Below are 20,954 nucleotides of genomic sequence, written 5' to 3'. Positions count from 1 at the left end.
TTTTTTATGTTGCAAAATAGAATAGTTTTGATTCTTTTCGTTATTGACAAGAGCAAAATGGATAATTTTGTTCGTCTTGTGCCTTGAAGATACATCACACGAACTAGATAAGCGTTTATAAACACTTTAACAGCTGAAAGTTTCTCGAAAATGGCGAATCTATTCACTGTTACAGCTCCTTTCCTCTCGCAGCCGTTCTCCAAAACAGCACCGTACCACCAGTGTTACGCCTCTTCTTCCAATCCGCCGCCGGAGCAGAACCCTCCACCACAGTCAGAGTCTCCTTTTCCTCCGTCTCAATCGATAAGCGCGGCCTCGAAGGAGCAGCCGGTCGCATCGCAGCAGAAGAGGAAGAAGAGCGTCGAGACGACGGATTGGGTCGCTTCTTCGTTGACACGGCGGTTCGGAATCGGCGCCGGTCTTGCCTGGGCGGGGTTTCTGGCTTTCGGTGTAATCTCAGAGCAGATCAAGACACGGATTGAGGTTTCTCAGGAAGAAGCTAACACAAAGTTGGTTTCAACACTCTAGTTTCGAATTTCACTTCTCCATAGCTTCAAACACAATTTTGAGATTGCGTATTTTAGAGAAATTCTCAACTTTTGAACAGAGACTCTTAAATTCGTTTTAGGCATTTGACAATTCAAGAATGTTAAGGTTACTTGAGTTGTTGTCACTCTCACAGGCTTTGGAACTTGTTTATTTTTGGTGGGTTTGCAGAGACGTAGAAGAAGAGAAAGAGATTGTCTTGCCCAACGGCATTAGGTACAATTTGCCTTGTCCCCTTTTTAGCGAGCATAGCCAATTTTGAGCCATTGAAGCTATTGGTGTAGCAACCCTAGCTTAAGCCTCTCCTTGTATACTGAAGAATATCAGCCATTCATCACAAAACAGACATCAAGTCTTGGTCTTTATTGTTGTTCTTTGGAATCAAAATCGTGCAGGTACTATGATCTGCGGCTTGGAGGAGGAGCAACACCGAGACCAGGAGACTTGGTAGTGATTAATCTAAAGGGGCAAGTGCAAGGAACCGGACAAGTGTTCGTGGACACATTTGGAAACGAAGGCAAGAAGAAGCCGTTAGCCCTTGTGTTGGGTTCAAAACCATATAATAGCAAAGGATTATGTCAAGGCATAGACTATGTTCTGAGGTCGATGAAGGCTGGAGGTAAAAGAAGAGTGATTGTTCCACCATCTTTAGGATTTGGAGAAGACGGTGCTGAACTGGAATCGGGATTGCAGATCCCGCCTTCTGCTTCGCTGGAGTATATAGTTGAGATTGATAGAGTCTCAATTGCTCCTGCTTGACTTGAGTTTCTAGAGGCTTTGGTCTGTTGTCAAATCAGAGTTTCTAGAGGATTTGGTCCCTAATGAGAGATTATGGAGGGAATAGTGTAAAGTAGTACAAGTTACAAAACTTTTTTATATAATATATATAGATGTACAAAGGATCTCTTGACGAAATCTCTAATTCCTGACAAATCCATTCAATTTCGCACAGAAAGCTTTCATATAATCCATATACATACATCAATTTCTGATAAATAATAAAAAAAACTATGAAGCTTTCATATAAGCAATTGTTTTAATAAACACATAGGAATTAAATTTGATTTTTTTGTGTCGTTAAATTTGATTTTAAATCATGGAATAAGCAAGTCGTTGACAAAAAAAAAATAATGGAATAAGTCGCTTTGCGCGTTGTATTAATTAAAAAAAAAACAAACGGTGTATATATTGCTTCACAACACAACCACATAAATATTCATCGGAGTCTCACCAATCACATTTCCAAAGACGGCGACTTTTGTGATATCTTAACTACGACTTCCTTTTTTTCCCCTGAAAAAAAAAAAAAAAAACAGAATAGGAATCGCCGCTTCTCTTCAATTGAGCGAGTTTTTCCGGCGAAAAGAAAAAAAACAAAAACAAAAAAGGTTTTGCTTTGGAAAATATATTGGTAATTTGCCTTGGTCGGAGAAAATGGTAAAGGTAATCGATTCCCATTACCTGGCAATCACCGCCATTGTCACCGTAAGTCTCTGCTTTTGGTTTTCTCTGTTTCGTTCCTCGGGAAATCACGAGCTGGGTCTTTCCTCATTTCGCGGTTTTCTTTTGCAGGTGGGTTATCAATTCACATTCTTCGTAATCACAGCTCTTTTCAAATTTGATAAAGTTACGGACTTTGCCGGTACGATGATCTAAATTGCGTGTGTGTTCCGCTCCTTAAATTCGTTTGGAATAAACAATTCTCATTTCTTCTTCTTCTTCCCATTGATCCTCTTCGATTGTGATTACGAATGTGTAGAGTTTTTCATTTCGACGACTTATGTTAACGTATATATGACTCAAAACTGACTTCAGGAAGTACCAATTTCGTGATACTTGCTGTATTGACTCTGGTTCTCAAAGGGACATGGCATTTTCGTCAGGTTAAACTACTTTCTTTTCTCTTGTTTTTTCTGCTTCTCACAACACCTCTCTCAGCTAATGAGTTCATTTTTTCTAGAATGTCGTTGTTTTGCATTGCCTTCTTCTGCTTGATTCTGTGTAATCGACTCAATCCTTTTTTTTTATCTCCCAGATAGTCTTGACTTCGCTAGTAGTCGTATGGGGACTTCGTCTGGGAATGTTCCTCCTAATGAGGTTTGTGCCCTTACTTGATGACCAATCATTTGCTAATCATGTATGCTCTGCAGTCTGCACCATTATTCATTAGCTAGTTAGTTTTCTTTTACCAAATTATATGATATGTACGCGCTAATATCGATATGCATCTACAAACATTGCGTGAGAGACGGATAGATATACAAGACAGTTAATGAAGTTTTCTAGTCATGTCATGTCTGGTGTATCTCTGACATCCTAACTGTGAGTAGGATCTTGAACTGGGGTGAAGATCGACGCTTTGATGAAATGCGTGGAAATATGGGGAAACTAGTAGTCTTTTGGACTTTTCAGGTTAGCTCCAAGCTTTTGTTTTTCTTCATCTTTGAAAGATAGAGAAGAAGTCGGATGCTTGTGATCTAACGGGGTTTGTTGGTTCTTTTTTACCTTGCCAGGCCGTGTGGGTTTGGACAGTTAGTTTACCTGTTACATTTGTCAATGCAAGCAACGGTGGAAGATTGTTTCAGCCCGCAGATGTTATAGGTTGGACAATGTGGGTTGCAGGGTTCTTGATTGAAGCTACAGCTGATCAACAAAAGCTTTCATTTAAGAACTGTCAAGAAAATAAAGGAAAATGGTGCGATGTTGGAGTGTGGAAGTATTCACGCCATCCAAACTACTTTGGTGAGGTTAGTACTGCGGATAGAGACTTTAATAAGTTCAAATATCTGTCTTGTATGAATTGGAAGAAACTCCAAAAAACCGTTGATTTGGTGATTATGAATTTCAGATGTTACTCTGGTGGGGCGTATATGTGGCTTCATTGCCTGTTCTAAAAGGTGCAGAGTACCTTGTCATATTTGGACCAGTGTTTCTCACTTTGCTGCTTTTCTTCGTTAGCGGCATACCATTACTCGAGGTTCCCTCCTCTCTCTCTCTTTCCACTTTAACACTTTGTGAATAAGTCAATATTCTTATTGTGTATAACTTATGCAGGCATCGGCAGACCAAAAATACGGTAACTTGGGAGCTTATAGACACTATAAGAAGACAACCAGGTATCATATGAGCGCTCTTTATAACGCCGTTGTTGGCCCTCGATATGTGTAGTAAGAGCTAAGTGTTTCGTCTTTCTAATTGAATCTTTGGATATTGGTTTTACAGTCCCCTGATTCTGCTGCCGCGAGGAGTGTATGGGTACTTACCAAAATGGTGCAAAACAGTCTTTTTCTTTGAGTTTCCTTTGTACAGCCGGAATCTCCCTCAAGAAACTACAGTCTGGTGAGTCTACTGAATATGAATATATCCATCCTTTTGTTGGTTTGCATTTCTTTTTAACCCTACAAGGTTTGTGTTATGAGCTTATGAGCTTTTCGCATTTTTATTTTTTTACGCGCAAGGGATAGAGTAAAGTCAAAGAAGAAGAACCGGAAAAGTATTGACTGATAGAGAATGTGTGTGCGTGAAAGAGATGGTTACAGTTTTTGGCGAACCCCATCTCCTGAGTTCTTTCATGTTCAAACTCTCTTCTTGTATAGATTCTCATTGTCTTTGAAGAATTGTGAAAAGTGATTGATACTTTGATTGAGTATACACTAAGATTCAAATCAAGCTTCAAAATAATGTTGGAAGGAAAAATTACAAATGATTCAAGAAAAACGTAATCTCTTTGAACGTCGTTACTCTTAAGGAAAAAAGCTATTGAAGGGAACTATTACTGAAATTCTCTAAGGAAATCACTGCACCTGATTTGAGTTCACTTGAATAAGCAGCATTGGAGTGAGAGAGTAAGATGTATAGTACCCAGAGATGAAGGCAAACCAGATAGACCAAAGCCCAGATCTTGGCGGTCGGGTTTCTACGTAAGAATACGGTCCCCGAGACGAAAATAGCGTTTAGCTGCATTACTAACCATCCTAAATGTTTCTTGCCTGACCGGAGTTTATCTTGGAAAACTGGTTTAAACTTTGATCCAGAGAGTTCCCACTCTCCTGCTTCAAGATCTTGGGACGAGGCTTCGGCTGCGGACATACCTTTGTTTTCTTCTTCTATAAGCCTTGATACGGCCTGGCAAAGAATCAAAATTGGGTTGTGTGTGTATGTGAAGAACATTTTTTTATTTTTTTTTGGTAGCAGATTGGTGGGATTCATCAATGTACCTCGATTCTAAACGAGAGAGTTGCTTTCTCTGAGGAAAGCGCTTCGACCTGGAAAATTTGGCAAGCGAGTCAGGAAGTTTTTTTTAATACTAGTTTTGTCTGGATTCTCTTTACACTATTTAAAGTGTTGATATACCTGGGATTGTTTTTGAATAAGATGGTCAGTTAGCTGGTCAAGTCTTCGTTTCAGTTCAATTTCCACTTCAGTTGGTTCTTCGAGTTCTTTCCTCATCGTATTGATGTCTGCTTCCAGTTTATATGCCTGTGAATTTTGACAAGGAATCATAATCAAACAAAGAAAAAATAACGAAAGACTCTGCCTCGGATGAAGAAAAAAGCAGCCAAAAAGCTCTACCACATGTATATAAGTCAACCAGGAAACTGTGGTAGCTAACCTTATCTTGTAACCGCCCGATTTTATCAGTCAGCAAAGAAATCTCTGCTTCAAGCATCTGGTGTTCGAATATGTGTCCTCTAGAAGCATCTAACTACATAACCCACATGTTAGCAGTATGATTCTCAGACCAAATATAGAAAGATGTCCATGCTGAAACTGAAAAATAACTATAAAGGAAAAACAGAGGACGACTCAAGGCACCTTATTTACAAGATTTCCGCTTCCCCGGATATTAGAAGTTTTTCGCTTCAGTCCTACATGGCAAATACTTCTTTAGAAAAAAAATGATTTGTTCCAAATAACTACGAGCAGTAAAACAGAGTTATTTGGAGTCGAACAAGCTTTCTATAAGAGAAAAATGTCTTTAATTTCAGTAGCTTTTAGATTTTACAAAGAAAGAACCTATACCTTCAAGAGCAGACTCTTTAAGCTCAACTTGTTCTCGGAGTACTGCTACCTGATCTATCTGATCACATCAGAAACGAAAGAGATTAGTAAACAAATGCAGATATAGACATTGGTTCTAACACCTTCATTTAAGCTTCCTTTGCATCAGACGAACTACTTTTTTCAGTAACAACGATCATGAACCTTTTTACCTTTATTCTTCTTCAGTTCCAGCTAATTATAATTAAATAAAGTAATCTATATACCTGAGTCTCAAGCTTCTTCTGCCCAGCAGCGAGCGATCTTGTAAGTTCAGCGTTTGCGGCCTAAAACATTCCATATTTTAAATCAGAATATCAAATCATCTTGCTCCACCTATAAAGTAACAACACTAAGATCAATTTCAAACTGCATTCTGTAGTTACCTCTAATCCTGCCAAGCGTGAGAGAACTTCCATTCTAGTATTGTTATGCTTCTGTTTTTCAAGGTCAGCAGCTTCCAGAGTTTCCATCATGTTTGTTTGCAACTCCGCAGCCTAACAAAAAAAAAAGGACAAACACAGCATATATAGTTCATCTTGCTCGAATAATAGAAATATCAAATCATAATGAGCATGCCATTTATCAAGTAATACACTTGCTTGCATTTTCTCACAACAAAGTTCAACAGCAATCTTAATTTTGCTACCTCTTGTGCCTGTTGTTTAGCTCGTTCCTCGACTATTTTCTCTAAACTCTGTTTTTCACCCTCAAGTCTTGCTACCATATTCTCTCGCTCTTTGATGACCTCTACAGCTTTTGTTGCAACTTTTTCAGCAAAAATTTTCTCTCTTCTCCTCCTACGCTCATCCCTCTGACGCTCCCTCTCAGAGTCAGTGCTTGAATCAGACTCATAATCTGATTCAGATTCATCACTTGACAAAGAAGAATCCTTCCTCTTTAGACCATCAGAAACATTGCTCCGCGAGACTTCTCCTTTCACCTGCTTTTCCCATACAGCACTTCTTTTGGGCTCACGACCATCTTTTTTTCCTACATGCGATAATCTTTCCCTATTGAGAGTCTCACTAGTAGATCTTGTGGAGTCATCCAAGGGCGGTGGCGCAGCGTTGACACCTTTCTCACTCTCTTTCTGAGTTGACTTCACAAATATATCCTGAGAAGCATTCTTATTTTCCATGTCAGCATCAGAAGGGCTAGACACTTCCTTGTCGCTTTGTTCCTTATTCGGCTGTTGTCGTGGCCTCCCTCTGGAATCAACCACATTACCACTCATGTTTCGATCAGATACCAAAGGATTTCTCCCCAAACTCCCATGCCTTTTTCCATATTTCTTCGATCCCCGACTCACAGATGTTCCACTGAAAGTACGAGGCTTTGAAGTGCTGGTCCCCTGATTTGGACTACTCAGAAGTTCCGTCCAGTCATTGTCAGTGAGTGGAGTTTTTTCTTGTGTCAAACTTTGTGACGGTGAACTTGTCCTATCTTGGGTTTGATCTGGTTTACGTAGATTTTTACTGCTACTTAAGTAGCTAGGTATTTGCTCTGTTGAGTTTCTCTGAGAACCACTACCATAATCACTACCTTCATATGTTTTCTTCTTCAACTGATCTTTCAAAGAAACAGGACTTCCAGATTTTGAAGAGGGCTCAAACACCTCGTCATGGGTATCAGACTTCTCAACCTTTCGAAGAGACTCTGCCGCCTGCTGATCAATCTGAAGAAAAACACCGTTCACATAATCCCAAGTTAGCATAAATTATTTTATACTAGCCAAGTTAACTTTAAATCGATGAAGTTTTATGACTTAAGAAAGTAACTTGGAGCATATAAACTCGATTAGTGTGTAATCTAAGTTATCTAACTCAACTGAGATCGTATATAAGAACCAAGTGAAAACATAAACTTTGAACTACGAGATCAAGAAAAATTAGATTCAACTACAAAATTCGACAAGAACGCAAGACTCTGGAAGAGCAGACGCAGAAACTGGCGAATGGTTATGGAGACATTTCAATTACCAGATAGTATAACAAACAACATTGCCAATTGATTTAACATTAGTCCAACCCTGGATCGCGTCCATTTGAGATGAAGATCCTAATCCAGGAAGAATTTTTTTTTTTTACTTCTAATAGAGAAACATTTCGCATTTTCCAGGAAACCAAAACATCAATCTAGGAAGAGATTTCAAATCAACGGAAGAATAGAGAGTCCAAAACATGGTGATCGAAATTCAAATAGAACCCAACGACTTCCAAATCGGATAAATCCAATGAAATTTTCTTCCATTTACTATGCAAACAAACACAAAAAAGTAATGAGATTCGACATCTCACCTGTTGAAGAATCGTTTCGGCGGCTTTGAGCTTCGACGAGATCCAATTCGCCATTTTCTTCACTGTTCTTTAGATAGAGAGGAAATTAAGGACCCAAACGTCACCGTTTAATCACCAAAAGTGATCCTGAATTACATTGCCATCAGAGAAAACGCTGAAGAAGAAGAAGATGAATTGGAGGGTGTAATGTTACAGTGACGAGTCGGTGACGTAATTAGTTAGTAAAAAGACTCCACACTAATCAAACCGACCCGGTTTACAATTCATTTGTCTTTGTCGTTTGTTAAATCTTAAATGTAATTAACTAAACGTGAATAATGAAAAAAATATAAAAGCAGCCAAGTCAACATTTCAACAATTATAAAATTACATCATCAAATATCCAAAACCTATACAAAAACAAAAGAGAGATTTAATACTATACTAGACAACAAAATTGAATTACTTTACTTGTAACAACAATTAGAGAAAGAAGTAGTCAACGGTCGAGTGGCGGTAACTTCGTCAATATTTACGATCTCTTTACCGGCGGGAATGATATTACCGTCACCACCGTTGCATTTGTTGTCTAAAGCGATCTTGTGGAGCAAAACCTCATGGATCCGTCCGATCATGCTTAGAAACGCTTCTTCGACATTTTGATTCTCTAAAGCTGATGTTTCGAGGAAATAGAGACCTTCTAGTTCGGCTAGAGTCTTACCCTCTTCCTCTTCAACTTCTCTAGACTGCCGGAGATCGGATTTGTTACCGACGAGAACAACGACGGTGTCGGAACTAGAGCAGTCTCTGAGCTCCGACAACCATTTTCGTATGTTTTGGAAAGTTTGTCGTCTTGTGATGTCGTAAATCAGTAAAGCTCCTAAAGCTCCACGGTAATACGAACTCGTTATCGCTCTAAATCTTGTTTTCCCAAACAAATACAATGATTAAGATAATTTTTCTTTTTTTTTAAAAAAAAAGGTAGCTTGTGAAATAATATATCTCAATTCTAAAAACAAGAAAAGAAATGGTCGACATAAACAGAATTCTTTTAACACTAACAAAATATGAAAAAAAGGTCGCGACAGATAACTAAGATTAGGTCCGCGTGACATTGATTGCTTATCTAGATTTTCATTTTTTTTCTTCTGCGCGTGATCTCTTTTCCTAATCATTATCCCAATCCTATAGATTTGTTTAATGATTCTATGATTGTTTTCTAATGTTTTTTTTTCCACATATTTACCTAAGACGAATAGAAGACGAGAATTTAACCAAAAAATTGACATCTTGTTTGTTAGTTTTAGAGTATACACTAGAGATTATATAAGGAAAAAATAATTATTTCATCATCAAATCTTGATTCAGTGATATATAGAGTCTTACGTTAAAAAACAGAAATTTTGATTATATATTGATCATCAATTCCATTATAGCATCGTGTCTTCATACTATTTATATGTAGACATCACCGAGGTTGAATTTTGGTACCTTTCTTGGCCGGCAGTGTCCCATATCTGAGCTTTGATGGTCTTATCACCGACGCGAACATTCCGGTAAGCAAAGTCTACTCCGATGGTCGGTTTAGAGTCTAACCGGAACTCATCTCTCGAGAACCTCGACAACAGGTTTGATTTTCCGACGGCCGAGTCTCCTATCAACACCGCCTTGAAGAGATAGTCACAATCTTCGTCGTACGATTCCTCCGCCATGTTATATAGTGTTCCGGGTTGATTTGGGTTTTTGTAAGTAAATCAAAGAAAAATGAAGAAAATCGTCGATCGATGATGAAAGGAGAAAGGGTTTCAATAAAGTCTTTCCAATTACGTAGTATATATATGGGCTATGTTTGCTGTTAATATTTATACATATCAGTGTCATATGATTGCGACAAATATATATAAATGAGGACAAAATAAAATTTTGAGAAAAGTAGTATACAAGGATAAAAGTGGCGTGAAAGAGATTGTACATAATACAATCCAAGAATTTTGTTATAAATATTTTTGTCGACTACGTTTATTTATTTGTGCCTTTTATTTATCTTATAGCTTGTGTTAATAGGTGGAAAAAAAGGATGAGGTTGTGAAAGTTTTGATCGTGTTAGATTTATTTAGGTTCTCAAGTCATAAAGCTCAATCATGCTTGTTTCTTTGTACGTTTTGAGTTATGACATTTTGCCAAACTCAGTCGGCGTTAGGTTTGACTTGTGATACAAAAGATGTCTATTTGGGCCTAATATGGGCTTAAAGAGGCCGAAGGTTTTCACAAACGAGTCGAGGTCCATTTTTTCCTTACCGAACGGAAAGTAGTAGTGGAAATTGGAATACGATTCGCAGACGCCGACGTCTTTTTGTTTGTTTGTTTTCATAAGCAAACCATAGGATTCCATCTTTACTAGCCTTGATTTTTCTTCTTTTTTTGCCAACTAGATTCTCTTTCTCGAGGATTAGTTGCTTATTTAATCACATTTCCTTGTTTAGATTAAGTAAGTACTACTACTACTTACTCTATTAAGTATTCCCTCTGTTTCATTATAGTTGATTTTCTGAATATTTATACATAGATTAAGAAAGCTATAAATGCTCAATTATTTAATGTTTATTTTTGTTAATTAAGTTACTTTTACAATTGATTTCATTATTTTTATTATTACTTTTTCTTTTTTAACTGTGCGTTAATGGAGTAAAGCAACATGCATTAATATTATTCATTCAATTTAAAGAAGAGGCATGCATTAATTAGATGTAGGAAATCAAATATTACGAAACAAGAAAAAAAAACATAAAAAATCAACTACTCTCTCTGTTTCATTATAGTTGATTTTCTAGGTTTTTTTTCTTGTTTCATAATATTTGATTTCTTATATCTAATTAATGCATGTTTCTTCTTTAAATTGAATGAATAATATTAACATGTTGTTTTACTTCATTAATGCACAGATAGAAAAGAAAAAGTAATAATAAAAATAATGAAATCAGTTGTAAAAATAACTTAATTAACAAAAATAAACTGTAAATAATTGAGTATATATAGCTTTCTTAATCTGTGTGTAAATATTTAGAAAATTAACTATAATGAAACAGAATGTAAATATTCAGAAAATTAACTATAATGAAACAGAAAGAAAGAGTATAGTGAAACAGATGGAATATCACTTAAGTTTATAAATTACGTCGGAAAATGGGCCAGAATAAGGAGTAGCCATTCAGAAAACGAGTAAAAAATTGCGCCTCGATCGAACCCCTTTAATTCCAGCATTCATTAGCATTCCTATATTATGAATTCATTGAAACCAAACAAAAATAAAATAAGTCATGAAAACCTAAATTCAAAATGTTGTCATACAACTATGAACTATGAATCGAAAGCGTTTTTAGTACCCAAAATCAAGTGTTAAAAGTTGTCATGTAACTATTTCTCTGAGAAGAAACGAGTGTTTGTTCTATTCTTCCAGACGCAGAATCTAATTCCCTTTGTATGCCAAATTAATTTGAAACTGATTCAAAATTACAACTAGTACAGTAATTACGAGAATGCAGATTGCAGAAGAAGGCATTAGAAAAGTAAATTCCGTATGAACAAAGCAGCGACATATATATAATTCCATACGCAGATCTGATGAATCATTTGCAATCATCTATGTATGATATGAAAAAAAGAAGATGGATCGAAGTTAGACTGATCACAATTTAAAAAAGTAGCTAAGGATGGATAGTGATTATTCCCCCATGGATATATCCAGAGAATTATCCATGGATACGGAAATCGAACAAACCTAAATTACCCCTAAGCCGAAGCTCCGTTCGCGGATCCGTTGCTGTTGATGAGGGAGGATGACGTCATCATCTTCTGAAACTCTTCGAAATTGACATTTCCGTCGCCGTCAGCGTCGACGGGTCCGATCATCCGAGAGCAGTCTTCGAGGGAGCAGGACATCCCGAGGCGGTTAAGGACCTGGTGAAGCTCAGAGGCGGAGATGAGGCCGTTTTTGTCCTGATCGTAGAGATCGAAGGCGTCGCGGATCTCGGATGCGGAGGAAGACGAGCGGCAGAGAGCTGAGAACTCGTCGACGTTGATGAAGCCGTCGCGATCTGTATCGACGTCCTCCAGGACGCGGTTGAGTTCAGTCTCCGTGTACGAAGTGCCCATGGCCTTAAAGACGCCGCCGAGCTCAGCTACAGAGATCTTGCCATCGCCGTTGGAATCAAACTGGTCGAAAACCTTCTTAAGCTCCTCCGGATTAGCCATGTCCACCGATGCAGGCGTGGATTTGGCGGTTTCGGCCATTATTTTCGGTTAGTAGAAGAAAATGGTAAAGCTAGAGAGAGAGAGAAATTTGGGTTTTAGGTGCAAATTGGTTGGACTTGTGGGGATGTAGTAGGCTGTTGAGTTTTGTTGACCTTTTTATAGACAAAGACTTTTTTGTTAAATAATAATCGGCTTCTCAACGGCCCAACGCATATGTGTATATCCATTAACTAGGCACGGATTTTGTAAACCGAGAATTTAATCTCCTTTCATAGTTTAAATTTGGCTTTTGTGAATTTAATCTTAGATTCTTAGTGTTTATAATTTTATATGTTGTTGTTTTTGTTAAATATAATGATGATAAATCTTAACCTTTCCACGTATTACATGGTTTAAAGAAGAAGCGACCAAGCCTCCTGCCTTCATGAGATTTTCATTTGCTTAAGAATCAAAGTTCAACTAGAGACAACCTCCCAAAAAGGCAAAACCCCAGTAATTATTAACTTATTATAATCTTTGCGTCCCTTTCATTATTGAATTTACATTCTTAAACAGACTAGTCTTTTATCTAATTCATCAGCTGATTAAGTCTTTAACTATAATAGGATACTACTACTGTACTACAACTTGAACAAAAAAAGTAACGATAATACTACTCTCTCCGTTTTACAAAGAATGTTGTTTTAAGGTTTTATTTTTGTTTCACAAAGAGTGTTGTTTTATATTTTCAACGCAAAATTTTAAACAATATTTCAGTTTTAACCCTATTAATTTAATATATTTATTAAATAAAAATAAATTATTTAATGTATTAATAAGAGATAAAATTGTACTTTTAATGTGAAAAATGTCAGAACGAGACTGAAACGGAGGGAATAATATTTTTGTTTGGGGGAAGAAAACTAATACATGCAGTAGCCGTGACTGAGAAATGTGTCGTAATCCAACGCGGTGAACGCGTCAGGTACACACGCTCCTCTACGCGGCGTGATAAATAGTGGGGTCAGTTTTTTAACTATCAAGAATTCTGTATATTACATATTCAATCCAAAACTTTATCTGTATTTCACATCAAAACTTATGCAAATATCAATTCCTTTCTACTGATCAAACCACGCGGCTAGAATTCTGTTTCAGCCTTGTTTTGGTAATGACTTCCACACTGCGTGAGGTACACGTAATTTCGGGTTGGAGTAATACTCAGATCAATTCACCTCATCACGTTTGTCTCCCAATTTGCTTTTTTGAGCTCTCTTTAATAGTAGAAGTCAACGAATAACAATTAGAAACTTTCTCTCCGCGGACACTGTGATCAACGAATAACAATTTGCTACTACCCGTTTTACATTACGTGACCAGACTTGTAACTTAACCGGACACATCAGAATTATGGTTCTAGCATTTAATTTGTCTTTGTTACATAAATTAGTGGATGATGCGATGGAGAAGATAAAAGATTGGCAAAGGAACCGATCTTTTGTTTAACACGTTGTACAGTACAACTTGTACTAGTGTAGATATGTCTCTTGATATTAGTATAAAAAGATGTTGTGATATTATGTCAAACATTGATACAATATCTACATTTATCAAATGAACTTATATTTTATTACTATCTACATCTTTTATTTGGGTGTGATTGTAGTCTCAATATCTTGATATCGATCTTGCTTGTTTGAAATCTCTTCTTTTTTAGCCTTAGATTCTTGGGATTCACGGAATGTTGTCAGTTCTAATGTGAAATCATGGGAGAACAATTATAATTAGGACTCATTGGTTATGTACTAACTTCAATTATTAAAGCCTAGCTAGGATTGCAAGAAACCGTTGTTCATTTCCCTGGGCCATGAACACATTGACGTGGGAGAACACTCTAAGAGAGCAGCATCTAAGCTTTATGGAAGATGAAATGAACATGAAGTCTCCTGTAATACGAATCATGCTCCTATGGCCACATTTTTCTGAAATCTGCACCCACCATTTATACCATGAAGATCAATGTTTTCTATGAAAGTTTTTGGTTAGTAACTGTACATAAAAAGGGTTTAGAGTACTAGGTCTATACACTCACAAGACAGAGCACTAAGTGGGTTCCATAGATACTGATATAGGGATTTTGCAAATTAAAAAAAAAAAAGAGTGTTACAAATTAGGAAGAGAGACAGAAACTCAAGGTTCCGAATTACATAAAACAAGATTTGCTGCCAACATAGAGAGAGAAATAGATATTTTTTTCTTATATTCTAGTTTGTAGTTTAACGGCGATGGTGAGGGCAAAAGGTGAGAATGTAGTTAGCCTTGGAACAAGTGGCGATGCTGGTTGGGTCATCGTAAGCGTAAGAGTAAGCTTTAGGGCAAGCGACCTTGAAGATTTTGGAGTAAGCCGTTGGCTTGCAGGAGAGTGGGTTACCGAAGGAGCCGGTGCAACAGTATTGTGGTGAGTTGAAAGCAGAGCAAGCGCTTTTACAGGCTACTACCCGTTTCCCGTTACGTGACCGGACTTGTAACCCAACCGGACACATCCGGTTTAGATCTCTTACACAACCGGCGTAGCTACATTGACCTGAACCCTTCACTGGCATTATCGACATCGCCAGGTTATAACTGTCATTTCCACACGCACAAATAAAAATCGATAAATATGATTGATAGTTTAGAAAACAGAAAATTTGTTGAAAAGGAATTGCTGGAGGTGAAAATTTACGGACCCATCGACGAGGCTGACGTCATAGAAGTCAAGCTCTTGGCCGAGGGTGATTTCGGCGAGAGTAGCTGGAGGTGAACCGCCGGCTCCGTTGCAGGAGACAGAACCGCCGCAATCGCCGGTGGCGCAGCGACCACGGCCAGATCTGTCGAAGGTGCAGCCGTGGCGACCCCAGAAGCGGCCGGACCATAGCGGTGGGAGTTGAATGGTGTAGGCTTTGTTCGCCGGAAGCTTAAATCCACCGCCGGCGAGTAGGTTTTGGCCGGCGCTGGGTTGGATTCCGGGCCACACTGGGTGTTTGCATTTGTTGTACAACACTAGAGTCGAAGCTGGTCACAAACAACGATGAACAAACCGAATGTGATTAATATGTTTATAAATCTAATAATGTTTATAAACCGAAGCTGATCCTAACTAAATTGTTTATAAATCTAATAAACGTGCTTATTTTTTTTAAACAAAGATAGATATTTTCAGAATTTAAAACAAAAATGCTATAAAAAAAAAAAAAATCTAAACCGAGATTTATGAAGGTATATATGCATTGAGTCGACCAAACTGATAGCAAATACCATAAAGTATCAGAAACTGTATAGGTCTATAGCTAGGAATGTAAAATAATGAAAAGAAAACCTGAAGCGTGAGAGAGAAGAAGAAGAAGGGAAGCAAAGTGGAAGAGGCTGATTGAAGCCATTGATAGAGCTCTGAATGAGCAAGAGTGAGACTGACTCAACTTTCTTACTCCCTTCTCAGTGCTTTTTATGGATTTTTGAAGTTGTCAAGTAAAATGAGGAATGTAATAATGAAAAATGTAACCACATTTCTCGAGACTGTCAGACCACTTAGTGCGTGATAGCTTTTCTCTTTTCACGGTCAAAATAATGTAACTGTCCTTTCATCATTTGTTTTTCCCACTCTTCATTTTCGTTATCAAGTGGTACTGATTAATCGTTGTTACCGCACAAATAATAGTACGTCAACAGCATTATCCAGTAAATGGAATCAATCTACTTTTGTCTAATCATAAAACAAGAAATAAACCTCTCCCTACGAGAAAAGATATCTCTAATATAACATCATCCACAAATCAAAAATGTATGTATTGAGGTTTGCAGCATTTAATTTGGATTCACGAGCCGCTGTAAAAAGTATGAAGGGGAGTAGAATTTGGTAGTGATTAATGAACAAGTTGTAACATACTCCTAAGTAATACGCCGATCTTGTGGATGTGCTTAGCCGTCGTGGTCCCACGATTCCCTTAATCCGATAGATTCTCTTCTTGGAATGCTTGTCAATTCTTCTTCACACTCGAATTAAAAACAAATCGACCACATTACATCTGTTAACAGAAAAAAATAATATATATATATATATCTTCTACTTTTTTCACATCATAAATTTATTTAATAACTATTTCATGAAGAAGAACCTGATATTTTTTTAAAAAAGTACTTTTCTTTTTGTAACAAGAACTCAGGTAACGCAAACAATAGGTGAAATCTATATTTGCAAGTCTAACTTTCCCCCGCTAGTCTAATTTCAAAAACAAAAGACTCTTAACATATCTCAAGTCCAGAGATTCTCTGGCCTTAATAGATGTGGCCTAATACGTTATATTAACCAAATTTAAAGTTACAAAAGGAAGCCGATCGTATCCTACATACACGGTATCACAATTTTTTGAAGAACTTTAAACTGTACATAATAAAAAATAAAACACCAAAAACCGATTATGCTCTGCTATTACAATGAAGAAGACGTGAGCGTCTCATCACCGTGGAAACGCAGCAAGGTGTTGTGCCACGTCAGCATCGAGGGGCTGTGCCACATCACCAGCCACTGGATCGGCGACAACGACTTGTCTTCGTTGTCTCTCCCGCAGATAGAGAATTGTAATAAGACAGACCAAGAGTGTAAGTATTGTCGCATTACCTTCTTCAAACACCACATTCTCAATCCAAGTCTCTACCTTTGGATACACTTCTGGTAACGAATCCACAACTCTCACCTATCAGTTAGAAAGAAAAAAAATTACTTCCTCTTTCCTCATTTCGATCTGTTAAAATGCATCAAATAAGAATGATAAGAAATCGGGTTTTTGATTTTACCAGAAAGGTATCCGCATAGTTTCTTCGTAGCCATAAGCTAGCGAGAGCAAGTGTCACTGGCAATTTCGCTGCTGCATCGCTCTCAAGGGCTTGATCATAATAACGTTTGGCTAAATGAAGATCAAATGGAAGTCCTTGTCCATGCTCATGCATGTAACCGAGGTTGAACATTGCTTGCGCGTTTGACTGTGATTTAGCATGCATGTATGCTTCCGCCGCACGCACAAAATCTCTCTCAGTACCCTAATTAAGGACCAAAGAATAAGCGGAGAAAGAGAATCAGGCCAAATGTCTTTAAAGTTTTCCTAGCTGATTCACATCTACTTCACCCATTGTAACCTCTCCTCTACGTTATTAGTTTTATGACTTAATTTCTTATACGAGGAAAACTAACCCGGCCATAGTAATATGCATCTCCAATAAGCAGAGCAGCATGTTCATTGCCTTGTTCGGAGGCACGCCACCACAAAGCATGTGCTCGCTCATGTCTCTCCTTGTCAGTGCAAAACCCAGACATTCCCATGCACATGCTTCTTTCGCCATATTTATCGAGGATCCACGCAGCATTACTTTGTGCTACTTCATAGCCCATCTCTCCCATTCTTGAGTACAAGATCAAAGCTTTACCCACATCACCTTTCAAGTAAGCTTCAAGAGCCCATCTAGAGAGAGAACTCCATGGCCCCCTTTCTGCTACTAGCTTATAAAACGAAGTGGCCTGTATGCATTGCGAGGAAAGTGAATAAACAATTAAAGCACAAAGTCCATGTGCCCAAAGTGATCACAGAAATGTTCCTAAGAAAAACAAAAAGGGGGTGCCTTAGTGGAGACAAATTTATTGCACTTTGATGCCGTAATGGATATACGTTATAGCTAATTACATCCCCTTACCACGATAATACGAACACTGAGATACGGCTAATAAGTTATCATTAGCAGCTATAGTCAGTTACTCTTGTGAAGTTTACAAGAGTTAGGCAGTCAAATATTTAAAAGAGTTCCATTCCCCTTAAACAATATGGTTTTAAGAAATAAGAATCATTGCAGTTAGCATTCACGATTAGGTGGGGAAAAAAAAGACTCAGAATACAAGTAATTACCATTTCTAGGTTCTTCTTAAGCCCAACTCCAGTGTGGAACATCTTGGCAAGTTGATAGAAAGCCTTTGGTTGACCAGCATTTGCAGCAACAAAGAAGTATTTTGTTGCCTGCCTCACATCCCTTTTGACTCCGATGCCTTTAAGATACAAAACTCCAAGGTTATAATGCCCGCTGGGGTCTTCATTGTCAACAGCCTTCTCAAAATATTCTCTTGCCTGCATTTAAAGCCATATAACTATGGAACGTTAGACTAATCTTGTTTTACAATCTTTACCCACTTTTGTCTCAGTTCCTTTATGATATATTTTCACCTATCCTGCTAAATCAACAAAGAGGCTAAACCTATAGTCAGATAAAGAGTAAAGCCTGGGAATTTTGAAGCCATACCTTAGTGTAGTTTTTCTTCTCTACTCCATAGCCTTTGACATACAAGTAGCCAATTCCATTAAAAGCTGAATAGAGACCTTCTTTCGCCGCAAGTGTAAGCCATTCAAGTGCCTTGGTATAATTTCTTTCAACACCAGCTCCTCGAGCATATATCTCCCCCAGAAGTTCCATTGACCTCGGCTCTCCTTTCTCTACTGCCTTTGAAAACCAGTGCAATGCCTTGGTGTGATCACGCCTTAATCCTCGTAGACCAAAGTAGTAGAAGAGTCCAATTTTGTACATCGCCCCAGCATTCCCTTTCTGTGCCTGATATTCCAGTATTTGAAAATCCTCATCCTCCTCCCCGCGGGATTTCCTTAGAGCACCTTTGTTTTCTTCAGTTCCGCTATGAATTCTAGTTGGTTCGACCACGGGCGAGTCCTTTGAGATCAGAAAACTATTCACAGCCGTCTCTGCTAGTTCGGCATATAATTGGACAGCTTTATCGTGCATCTGTACAGAAGGTCAAATCACTAACAAACTCAGCTACAAAGAAACGTTTGATAAGAAACTCAAAATCCTAAAGATGTCTTCTTTTGCCGAATAGTATCATCTCACGTGAACTCAATTCCTTTTCCCGTTGTTTGAGTAAGACTTTCAGATAAGACTGAATGAACAACAATCAAAAATCACCTACGTAGCCCAATGAAGGTAATAATTGTTGTTCTAAATGCAACTTCATCTAATCATAAAGAGCAAACAAATGAAAACTTCCATAAGTTCCATCTTCAAAAGTTCAAACTTGCTTACATCTTGTCGCAGATAAGTGAACGCAAGTGCCATCTTCGACTGCATATTCCCACCCTCAGCTGCAAAGTTATGGTGAAGAAACGACTTGCTTTTGCTCTTCTCCCGCATCATTCCTGTCCCGTAAACGAAGCCCATTAACGACTGGGAGTGCGGATCTCCAGCTGAAGAAGCCGCCTCAATCTCTTCCACCGCTTCCTCCATCAACCTAAAATTTCCCTCACTCGCGGCCGCTAGAATATTGTGGAGGCCGGAGTAGTATTGCGGCGATGCGGCTTGGACGGTTGAGTCATCCGGCTCGAAGATCGGTCGCCACGAACCCGGATCAAGCTGCTCCTCAGACTTAGGTTCGGATTCCCCGAATTCATCAAAGTCAGAGGACTCTTCCACTCCGATATCATCGCCGCCGTTATTGAGATCGTCATTGGAGAGGACGAGAACAACGGGACGGGCGTGAACGCTAATCTCAATGAAAGAGAAAATTAGTAGAGAGAGAATAACGATTCCATGACCTGAGATTCTCATTCTACCTCCTCCTCCACCTTCTTCTTCGTCGCCGGCGTGGTTTCTCAGTGATCAGATCGAATTTCAGAAAGAAAGAAATCAGAAATGAGATGAAAAGGGGTAATAACGTCATTTAAACCAGTCAATATATTGTCACGTCGTATCGTTGTCATACATCCAATAGTCACCTGCCACGTAAGTAGACTTGTCTAAAAATTAAATTTTTGGTTTAGTTTCAAACCGTTATTTTCTGGTTCGGCATAACCGAAGAAAGCGGATACATCTTTTATTTTTGTTAATTTATTTTTACAGAGGATCAAGAGTTAGTCTTGAATCTTCTCTTCGTCATCAAGCTTCATCGTCAACATCCACTGTAACGATTGAATCACTTCTTGATCATAGACTTGCTTTTGCTCTGCAACTCTCTTGTAATGTTTCGCCTCCATCTCCACCACGCTCTTCTCCATCCGAAGCTTCAGAAGCATAGCCATGGCTTCTTCAGCAGCTGATTCAGCCGCTCTTCTCTCCTTCTCCAGCTCTATCTTCATAAAATCTCCACGTTTCCTCTCTCTCTTCACCATTTTCTTTAGAGTAATAACGTCGAACACCTGGTCTTCACTATCACTCGGAGACCGTGATTCTTCCTCCTCGCTTTCCTGCTCGAGCTCTCTTTCCGATAACGCTGCAGTAGTGTCTCTGTTCTTGCTGAGATCATCAAGCTCATCACGTAGAAGAAGATGATCACATATCTCACAGCTCTTTTTCATCTTCTGTCTCAAGCTCAATCCATTAGTACAATCAGAACTCCAGTGTAAAATGATGGGTTTCTTCTGATCCAACGCATCCACCAAGTAAGATTTTGAAACGAACCCATTGTTGCAATCCGTATGTTCTCGATCGGGAGAAATTCGATATTTCTTCTCTATATACTGCACAAATAACGAAGGGCCCTTGAAAAGAAGAAACTTGAGTCCTACAACAAGCAAGCAAAAGAGAAAGACGAGATTGAAAATCTGAGAGGAACAGCCAAAAATGAAGAACCCACATCCAAAACTATCGGTTCTATTCAGAAATGAAGGAAACTCCATTACGTAGAAGAAGTAGACATTAATGGATAGGAACAAAGCAGTTCATTAATATAGAGTACTTGGAGTTCAAAAGATAAAAGAAGAATTTGAATCCCAATGAAAAGAATGTGTGTGAGAGTTAGGGATTTTAATTTTAGATCGGGGAACGAGGAGATAAACG

The 20,954-nt window shown here is 38.3% G+C and overlaps 8 protein-coding genes across 10 annotated transcripts; 2 read left to right on the top strand and 6 right to left on the bottom strand.

The window, feature by feature from the left end:
* Window positions 1-58: 58 nt before the first annotated feature.
* Window positions 59-1,480, top strand: LOC18993092 (peptidyl-prolyl cis-trans isomerase FKBP17-2, chloroplastic). Its single transcript, XM_006416572.2, has 3 exons — window positions 59-509; window positions 718-762; window positions 942-1,480. Exons 1-3 carry the CDS (start codon window positions 151-153, stop codon window positions 1,303-1,305), a joined length of 768 nt encoding a protein of 255 aa, XP_006416635.1. The 5' UTR covers window positions 59-150; the 3' UTR covers window positions 1,306-1,480.
* A 304-nt stretch (window positions 1,481-1,784) lies between these two features.
* LOC18993093 lies at window positions 1,785-4,231 on the top strand. 2 transcript variants are annotated; one of them, XM_006416568.2, is made up of 10 exons: window positions 1,785-2,031; window positions 2,119-2,188; window positions 2,362-2,429; window positions 2,582-2,643; window positions 2,877-2,958; window positions 3,060-3,293; window positions 3,395-3,523; window positions 3,601-3,662; window positions 3,769-3,885; window positions 4,011-4,231. In XM_006416568.2, coding segments are annotated over exons 1-10 (876 nt in total). In that variant the 5' UTR covers window positions 1,785-1,980; the 3' UTR covers window positions 4,012-4,231. The 2 variants fall into 2 exon arrangements, with proteins under 2 accessions (XP_006416631.2, XP_006416632.2); XM_006416569.2 differs by having other exon boundaries at window positions 4,005-4,231.
* Window positions 4,232-4,253: 22 nt separating this feature from the next.
* On the bottom strand, window positions 4,254-8,023 carry LOC18993091 (golgin candidate 2). The gene is made up of 10 exons (XM_006416571.2): window positions 7,887-8,023; window positions 6,236-7,264; window positions 5,973-6,083; window positions 5,814-5,873; window positions 5,569-5,626; window positions 5,362-5,414; window positions 5,159-5,251; window positions 4,900-5,025; window positions 4,764-4,811; window positions 4,254-4,671 (listed from the first exon to the last, which is right to left on the bottom strand). The coding sequence occupies exons 1-10, from the start codon at window positions 7,938-7,940 to the stop codon at window positions 4,303-4,305; spliced, it is 2,001 nt and encodes a 666-aa protein (XP_006416634.1). The 5' UTR covers window positions 7,941-8,023; the 3' UTR covers window positions 4,254-4,302.
* Window positions 8,024-8,213: 190 nt separating this feature from the next.
* On the bottom strand, window positions 8,214-9,697 carry LOC18993090 (ras-related protein RABA6b). The gene is made up of 2 exons (XM_006416567.2): window positions 9,357-9,697; window positions 8,214-8,786 (listed from the first exon to the last, which is right to left on the bottom strand). Exons 1-2 carry the CDS (start codon window positions 9,575-9,577, stop codon window positions 8,333-8,335), a joined length of 675 nt encoding a protein of 224 aa, XP_006416630.1. The 5' UTR covers window positions 9,578-9,697; the 3' UTR covers window positions 8,214-8,332.
* A 1,290-nt stretch (window positions 9,698-10,987) lies between these two features.
* On the bottom strand, window positions 10,988-12,241 carry LOC18993089 (probable calcium-binding protein CML27). Of its 2 annotated transcripts, none has more exons than XM_006416566.2 (2): window positions 11,644-12,241; window positions 10,988-11,138 (listed from the first exon to the last, which is right to left on the bottom strand). In XM_006416566.2, the coding sequence occupies exon 1, from the start codon at window positions 12,153-12,155 to the stop codon at window positions 11,655-11,657; it is 501 nt and encodes a 166-aa protein (XP_006416629.1). In that variant the 5' UTR covers window positions 12,156-12,241; the 3' UTR covers window positions 10,988-11,138; window positions 11,644-11,654. The 2 variants fall into 2 exon arrangements, with proteins under 2 accessions (XP_006416629.1, XP_024008788.1); XM_024153020.1 differs by lacking the exon at window positions 10,988-11,138 and adding an exon at window positions 11,424-11,505.
* Window positions 12,242-14,208: 1,967 nt separating this feature from the next.
* LOC18993088 (thaumatin-like protein) lies at window positions 14,209-15,594 on the bottom strand. Its single transcript, XM_006416564.2, has 3 exons — window positions 15,454-15,594; window positions 14,825-15,149; window positions 14,209-14,720 (listed from the first exon to the last, which is right to left on the bottom strand). Exons 1-3 carry the CDS (start codon window positions 15,512-15,514, stop codon window positions 14,372-14,374), a joined length of 735 nt encoding a protein of 244 aa, XP_006416627.1. The 5' UTR covers window positions 15,515-15,594; the 3' UTR covers window positions 14,209-14,371.
* An 825-nt stretch (window positions 15,595-16,419) lies between these two features.
* LOC18993087 (ERAD-associated E3 ubiquitin-protein ligase component HRD3A) lies at window positions 16,420-19,788 on the bottom strand. The gene is made up of 6 exons (XM_006416563.2): window positions 19,206-19,788; window positions 18,417-18,908; window positions 18,029-18,244; window positions 17,323-17,646; window positions 16,929-17,171; window positions 16,420-16,828 (listed from the first exon to the last, which is right to left on the bottom strand). The coding sequence occupies exons 1-6, from the start codon at window positions 19,725-19,727 to the stop codon at window positions 16,592-16,594; spliced, it is 2,034 nt and encodes a 677-aa protein (XP_006416626.1). The 5' UTR covers window positions 19,728-19,788; the 3' UTR covers window positions 16,420-16,591.
* An 81-nt stretch (window positions 19,789-19,869) lies between these two features.
* On the bottom strand, window positions 19,870-20,900 carry LOC18993086 (protein FLOURY 1-like). Its single transcript, XM_006416562.2, has one exon. It carries the CDS (start codon window positions 20,792-20,794, stop codon window positions 20,030-20,032), a length of 765 nt encoding a protein of 254 aa, XP_006416625.1. The 5' UTR covers window positions 20,795-20,900; the 3' UTR covers window positions 19,870-20,029.
* Between the last annotated feature and the right edge of the window lie 54 nt (window positions 20,901-20,954).

This window comes from Eutrema salsugineum, unplaced genomic scaffold (genome assembly GCF_000478725.1).
Source record: "Eutrema salsugineum unplaced genomic scaffold, Eutsalg1_0 scaffold_5, whole genome shotgun sequence".
Lineage (NCBI taxonomy): Eukaryota > Viridiplantae > Streptophyta > Magnoliopsida > Brassicales > Brassicaceae > Eutrema > Eutrema salsugineum.
Note: the sequence above shows the minus strand (reverse complement) of the source record. Positions and strands in the feature narration are given on the sequence as shown.